Genomic DNA, 7,415 nt, shown 5'->3' on the forward strand with positions numbered 1-7,415 from the left:
GGGGTGGGGAGGAAAGGCAGGGAAGGAGGTGAGGGTGGGCCACACATCAGGGTTCCCTGAACATCAGCAGCCCAACAGAGAGGCTCCACATCACAGTTTGTGTCATGACCTGAAAATACAGAAGATGCATGAGGGGCTCCCCTCAGATGGGCCCGGGGCACCCCTATACCACCCAGAACTAGGTGGCCTGGCTCAAATCCTGCCTCTGCCTCTTCCCAGCTGTGTCCATTTAGGCACATAACTTAACCTGTCCGTGACTCTGATTCCTCAACCAGTGATAATGATAACACCTACTTCATGGAGTTGTTGTAAGGATTGAGTTAAAATACAGAAAGTGCTGAGAACAGTGCCTGGCACACAGTGCCACATAAGCATTTGCTAATATTATAGTTGGCTACAGTAAAGCAGTTTGAACATTAGCCAATATTTCCCAAGTTGTATTCCACGAAATCTTCAACTGAGACACTTCCATCAAAAAGGTTCTTATGGGCCAGGTACAGTGACTTATGCTTATAATCTCAACACTTTGGGAAGCCAAGTTGGGCAGACCACCTGAGTCCAGGAGTCTGAGACCAGCCTGGGCAACATAGCAAGACCTCATCTCTACCAAAAAAAACCCAATACATACATGTATGCATGTATACACACATATACATACATGCATGTATACACACATATACATACATGCATGTATACACACATATACATACATGTATATATATAAAAAAAATCAGCTGGACATGATGGCACGTGCCTGTAGTCCTAGCTACTTAGGAGGCTGAGGTGGGCGGATCTGTTGAGGCTGAGAGATTGAGGCTGCAATGAGCCATGATCACTTCACTGTACTCTAGCCTGGGTGACAGAGTGAAAAGGTTTTTATGGTCAAGTAAATTTGGAAAAAGCCTCATATCCACACCAAGCTCTGACAAGTTCACAGTTAAAAAAAAAAACAAAAAAAAAAAATAAACAAAAAGTCTAAATAGCCCTAAGTTTATTTAACCCAGTGGTTCCAAACCTAGTCCATTATGGAATCCTCTGAACGCCTCCCAGGACAGTGTGCCATGGGACCTCAGTTTGGGAAGCGCTCTGAGGAAAGGTGGGAAGGGAGTCTCTGAAAGCAGAGAAAGGGGTGACACCACCTGGCAGGGGAAGCCACAGAGAGATCCTAGTGCCCAGGAAGCAGGGAGGGGAGGAGGCTTTGGTGTGCGGCCCACAACAGAAGGGAAGGGGCATGTGAGGGACCCCAGGAGAGAGGGGATAGAGAGGACCAGGGTGCAATTTGGATTTGGAGAGGAAATGGGAGGAGGCAGAAGTGACCCTGAGAATTCACACTGGGGGAGGTAGGAAATGGGGAGCAGAAAGGGGATGGAGTGGGACATGTCCTTCCTTATGTCCCCACTCACTCTCTGCACACTCACTCCATGACCCCTTCCCAATTGTGGAATTGAGCAGGGTCTAAGTCCTGTGGCTTCCCTGAAGAGGGCCCTGGGAAAGGGAAGGTGGGGACAGATGCTTCCTGGGGGAGAACAGCCCTCAGAAGCACAGAAGCACAAACATATTCTGTCCTCACTATGCACAGATCGTGTGGTTGTAAAACCGACAGCAGTTGTCCAGGGCCTCTGGGCTGAACTCTGGGTTGATGCTAAAAAGAAAGCAAAGATTGCAGTGTAAGCTCCAGGCCTGGCTCTCCTGGCCACAACCAGGCTGTGCAACACTGGGAACATTGCTTCAAGTCTCCAGTCCACCCTTCCTCCATTGATCCTCGAGCCTTCCCTTCCCCATCAGCTGCAGCCATAACATTTCTACCCTCACCCTGGTACCAAAGGCATTCCCCCAAGCACTCAGGCATTCTGTCCATCACTATGGGTCCCATGCAGGTCCCACAGCCCAGGCCCTCACCTCTGGAAGGCCTCACGACAGCACTGGTATATTTCAAAGCTACTGCTGCTGAGGGTCATGTTCAGGAGGGACATGCAGTCGACTTCAGCCCCCCTGGGCACATAGAGGATCCCTGTGGAGGAAAGTGGTAGGTGGACAGGGCCCCTGGGCTAGCCAGAAAATCAGGGTTCCACCTTCTGAATCTGCTAGGCCTGCACTCACCTGCCATACAGGCATTCACCAGGGACACACAGGCTCCTGTGAAGAGTGCCCGGAACACTATCTGGGAGAAGTCACTCTTCCGTTGGGGGACCATGGAGGCTGCAAGGGGACAGAAGTGCTCAGGGCCAGAGAAGCTATGTCCCTGTCTGCCCATGTTCTGCAGCTCTGGCTGCATCGCTGATCTCCCTTCCTCTTCTACTAATAGATGGCCAGAGGGACAGACGTTGTCCTCCTGACCACTTGCTGAACTCAGGAGTCCTCCTTGGCTTGGACCCCTAGGCAATGCCCCACATCTCCCCACACACCATGAGTGGCAGATGCAGGAAAAGAATGTGAATTTGGAGTCAGGCAGACCTGGGATTAAACACAGACTTGGCCACTCACTAGCTGAGTGACTTGGGCTACCTCTTCACTTCTCCAAAACTCTGTTTCCTTCTTTGTAAAATGGGGTGATTGCACCACCAGGCAGGGTAGCTGCCAGGAGTGGAAATGTTATTTGTCAAGAACTGAGAACTGTGCAGATCCTTTGACCCTAGGCCCCACCAGGCCTGCCTGCCTGTCCCCTGTGGGTGTGGGAACAGTCAGGCCAAAGCCTTGGGGACAGGCCAGCACCACACCTCCTGTCCCTGAGCTAGGCTTGGCCTTCAAGGCCCAGGTGCTAACCTCCTGGGCTACCAGCAGCAGCAGAGAATCAGGGAATTCTAGGGCTAGGAGGAAACTCTATGAAAATTTTTTTTTTTTTTTTGAGACAGAGTCTCACTCTGTAGCCCAGGCTGGAGTGCAGTGGTGCGATCTCAGCTCACTGCAATCTCCGCCTCCTGGGTTCAAGCATTCTCGTGCCTGGGTTCAGCCTCCTGTGTAGCTGGGATCACAGGCACACACACCACCACACCTGGTTAATTTTTGTATTTTTAGTAGAGATGGGTTTTGCCATGTTGGCCAGTCTGGTCTCAGACTCCTGACCTCAAGTGATCCACCTGCCTGGGCCTCCTAAAGTGCTGGGATTACAGGCATGAGCCACCACACCTGGCCTCTATGGCCATCTTGTTTGGGTCCGGCTTTAGACAAATGAGACAACTGAGGCCTACATGTTTCCAGCAAGTTCAAGTCTCTGACTCTCCTAGACACTGGTAAGGCCCCGATTAGACTCACTCAAGCCTCCCAGCATGATCCCAATGGAGCTGAAATTGGCAAATCCACAGAGGGCAAACGTCGTGAGGACTTCAGCTCTGACCTGAAAATACAGAAGATGCATGAGGAGGGACTCCCTTCAGATGGGCCTGGGGCACCCCTACAACACCCAGGCTCCCTGGCCTTAACTTTATCCACTTCTTACATGTAATTGACCTTCAAGCCCACCGTGCTGCCTCTTCCCCAGCCTTGCGATTCCCACCTCTGAGTTGGTTCAAACCACACCACATCAAAAACGTAGCCCTCCTCTCTTATCTATCCTTCAACCTTTTTTTTTTTTTTGAGACAGTTTTACTCTTGTCACCCAGGCTGGAGTGCAGTGGTGCAATCTCAGCCCACTGCAACCTCTGCTTCCTGGGTTCAAGCAATTCTCCTGCCTCAGCCTCCCATGTAGCTGGGATTATAGGTGCCTGCCACCACACCTGGCTAATTTTTTGTATTTTTAGTAGAGACAGGGTTTCACCACGTTGGGCAGGCTGGTCTCAAACTCCTGATTTCAGATGATCCGCCCACCTCGGCCTCCCAAAGTGCTGGGATTACAGGTGTGAGCTACCACACCCAGCCTGTCCTTCAACTTTCTTTTTTTTTTTTTGAGACGAGTCTCACTCTGTCGCCCGGGCTGGAGTGCAGTGGCTGGATCTCAGCTCACTGCAAGCTCCGCCTCCGGGGTTTACGCCATTCTCCTGCCTCAGCCTCCCGAGTAGCTGGGACTACAGGCACCTGCCACCTCGCCCTGCTAGTTTTGTATTTTTTAGTAGAGACGGGGTTTCACCATGTTAGCCAGGATGGTCTCGATCTCCTGACCTTGTGATCCGCCCGTCTCGGCCTCCCAAAGTGCTGGGATTACAAGCTTGAGCCACCACGCCTGGCCCCTTCAACCTTTTAATCTTCATTACCAGCCTTGCTGGATGGGGTTCAGCCTTTCTTAGTCCTCTTGCTTTGGCCCTACTAAGCTCTGTCCTGGGGCCATTTGGTGGACAGCCCCTTCCCTGACCGTGCAGTCCTGGGCTTCCAGTTCACAGCATTCCTGTGAATGCTCTCAGGCTGAGAGAGGGAGTGTGGTGCACAGGAAAGAGTAAGGGATTTGGACCCCAGCCAGCCTGGTTTCTAGGATTGTCTCACCAACAATCAGCTTGAGCAAGTCAGTTACTTCTTTCAGTGTCAGTTTCCCTGTCTGGAATAGGGGAATAATAGCACTTGCCTGAGAGGGCTGTAAAAAGGATTATATAATGTATGGGAAACACCAGACAGAGAGTAAGTGTTTAAACATAATAGTTATTCCTTTGGTTCTTAACAACTGTCCTATTTCCCAGAAAGAAGTTTTAAGAGCCAAAATGAAATAATTCGAAAACAAAATTGGTTTATGAGTGCAAAAAAATAGAATGCAACGAATAAGAGCTAATATTTTATAGCACAACAAGGTGACTATAGTCAATAATGACTTAATTGTACATTTAAAAATAACTAAGAGTATAATTGGATTGTTTGTAACACGAAGGATAAATGCTTGAGGGGATGGATACCCCATTCTCCATGATGCGCTTATTTCACATTGTGTGCTGGTATCAAAGCATCTCATGTACCTCATAAATATATACACCTACTACGTACCCACATAAATTAAAAATTATTTTAAAAAATTGGTATAGAGCCTCCCCTCGCACTATATAAAAATTAATTCTCGATAAATATTAATATTTAAGCATAAAATGATAGAAAATATAGGATAATAAATAGAACTACAAGGTAGTATTATTACTGTTATTTTGGAGAGGAGCAAACCAAGGCTCAGAGAGGTTAACTAACTAAGGAAGTTCACACAGCAAGAAGGTAGCTGTATCAGAATTTGAACTCAGTTCTGACTCCAAAGCTCATGGTCTGAATTATCTCATCACATTATTTCAGGAATTTAACACTTTCCAGATAACTTTCTTTTTCTTTCTTTCCTTTTTTTTTGAAAACTTCTGCCTCCTGGGTTCAAGTGATTGTCATGCTTCAGCCTCCCAAGTAGCTGGGATTACAGGTGTGTGTTACCACACCTGGCTAAGTTTTGTATTTCTTATTTTGCCAAACATTTCTTGTTTGCCATGTTGGCCAGGCTGGTCTCAAACTCCTGGCATCAAGTGACCCACCCTCCTTGGCCTCCCAAAGTGTTGGAATCACAGGCATGAGACACCGTGCCCAGTCGCACTTTCCAGATAACTTTCTGAGTTTAGAAATAATGGAAGAAATCACAAAAGAAAAGATTTGGTATAAAATCTGTGTTAAAAAAACAAATCCCAAATGCTGGGTCAAGTGAGAGCTGACAGGCACTGGGTGACTTTGTACCTCACTGAGGAAAAATAACTAAACATGGGCAGAGGAGACCCTAAGAAGCCAAGAGACAAAATGTCATCATATGTACTCCCTGTCCAAGCTTGTTGGGAGGGGCACAAGAAGAAGCACCCAGATGCTTCAGGCAACTCCTCAGAGCTTTCAAAGAAATGCCAGAGAAGCAGACGACCATGTCAGCTAAAGAGAAAAGAAAATTTGAAGATGTGGCAAAGGCAGACAAGACTGGTTAGGAAAGAGAAATGAAAACTTACATCCTTCCTAAAGGGTAAAACAAAAGAAGTTCCAGCATCCCAACACACCCAAGAGGTCTCCTTTGGCCTCTTCTTGTTCTATTCTACGCATCACCAAAAATCAAAGAACATCCCAGCCTATCTGTTAGTGATGTTGCAAAGAAAGTAGGAGAGATGTGTTTATAAAACCACTATGGAGGATAAGCAGCCTTAGAAAAAGACACCTGTGAAGCTGGAAGAAAAATGCAAAAGGGATATTGCTGCATACCGAGCTAAAGGAAAGCCTGATGCAGCAAAAATAAGGGAGCTGTCAAGGCTGAAAAAGCAAGAAAAAGAAAGGAGAAACGTGAGAAAGAGGAAGAAGATGAGGAGGAAGGAAAGATGGGGAAGATGAAGATGATGAATAAGCTAGTTCTAATAGTTTTTTTCTTGTATATAATGTATTTAAACTCCCCCATACTAAATTCATTCCTTTTAAAGAAATAAATTAAAATGTAAGGCCATGTAAGATTTGTTTTTAAACCATACAGTGTCTTTTTTTTTGTATAGTTAACATACTACCTAATGTGTCTTCAGGTAACCCTATCCTGGTGGTATTTTCAATAGCCACCAACCTTGCCTGGTGCAGTATGGGGGTTATAAATTGGCATGGAAATTTAAAGCAGGCTCTTGTTGGTGTGCAGCACAAACATGTGGATTGTATGTGGATGGTAGTGCCTTCATCTTTAGTTGTCTCTGATGCAGCTTACACAAAATAATTGCTGTTCTGTTAACTAAATACCACTTGGGCCGGGCGTGGTGGCTCATGCCTATAATCCCAGCACTTTGGGAGGCCAAGGCAGAAGGATCGCTTGAGGTCAGGAGTTTGAGACCAACTTCGGCAACATGGTGAGACCCCATCTCTACAAAAAAAGTAAAAGTTAGCCAGGTGTGGTGGCACATGTCTGTAGTCCCAGTTACACAGGAGCTGAGGCAGGAGGATCACTTGAGCCCAGGAGGCAGAGGCTACAGTAAGCTGTAATTGCACCACTGCACTCCAGCCTGGGTAACAGAGTGAAACCCTGTCTCCAAAAATACATACATACATACATACATACTACTCTGCAATTTTTTAAAAAGTTACAGCTGTTTTGTTGACATTCTGAATGTTTCTAAGTAAATACAATTTTTTTAATTAAAAAAAACCAACAAATTCCTGTGCTTGCTTCTTGTGTACATATACTAAAACTTCGATGATACAAAGATTAGCATGGCCCCTACCGAGGTTGACACACAAACTCATGAAGTGTTCTACATTTAAAAACCAAAAAATAAATTTCTGTATACAACATAAAGGGCAGAAAAGGAAAAGGCTAGGAAAAGTATATGTAGAAAATATAACAGAAAAAAGTTAATGTCTTTATAACATAAAGGGTTGATACAAATATTATTGGAAAAAATATGAAGGTACCTGCCTCTCTGCTTGCCCACCTACAACTGTGTTCCACAGAACAGCCCCAGCCTCCCTCCCTCCCTCCCTTCCTTCCCTCTCGCTGTCTTCCTCCTTCCCTCCCTCCCTCC

General features: G+C 46.5%; 1 protein-coding gene across 8 annotated transcripts in view; it reads right to left on the minus strand.

Annotated features, from left to right (window-relative positions):
- Window positions 1–974: 974 nt before the first annotated feature.
- The window catches only part of SLC28A1 (solute carrier family 28 member 1), a 71,456-nt gene continuing 65,015 nt past the window's right edge, over window positions 975–7,415 (minus strand). For all 8 annotated transcript variants that reach the window (XM_017884286.1, XM_017884285.1, XM_017884287.1 and 5 more), the window contains 4 exons: window positions 3,253–3,334; window positions 2,101–2,199; window positions 1,900–2,011; window positions 975–1,642 (listed from right to left, as the gene is read on the minus strand). In XM_017884286.1, coding sequence (XP_017739775.1) covers window positions 1,570–1,642; window positions 1,900–2,011; window positions 2,101–2,199; window positions 3,253–3,334 — 366 coding nt within the window. In that variant the 3' untranslated portion in view covers window positions 975–1,569. The remainder of the gene's footprint in view (window positions 1,643–1,899; window positions 2,012–2,100; window positions 2,200–3,252; window positions 3,335–7,415) is intronic.

This window comes from Rhinopithecus bieti, unplaced genomic scaffold, assembly GCF_001698545.2.
Source record: "Rhinopithecus bieti isolate Rb0 unplaced genomic scaffold, ASM169854v2 scaffold_14885, whole genome shotgun sequence".
Taxonomy (NCBI): Eukaryota; Metazoa; Chordata; class Mammalia; order Primates; family Cercopithecidae; genus Rhinopithecus; species Rhinopithecus bieti.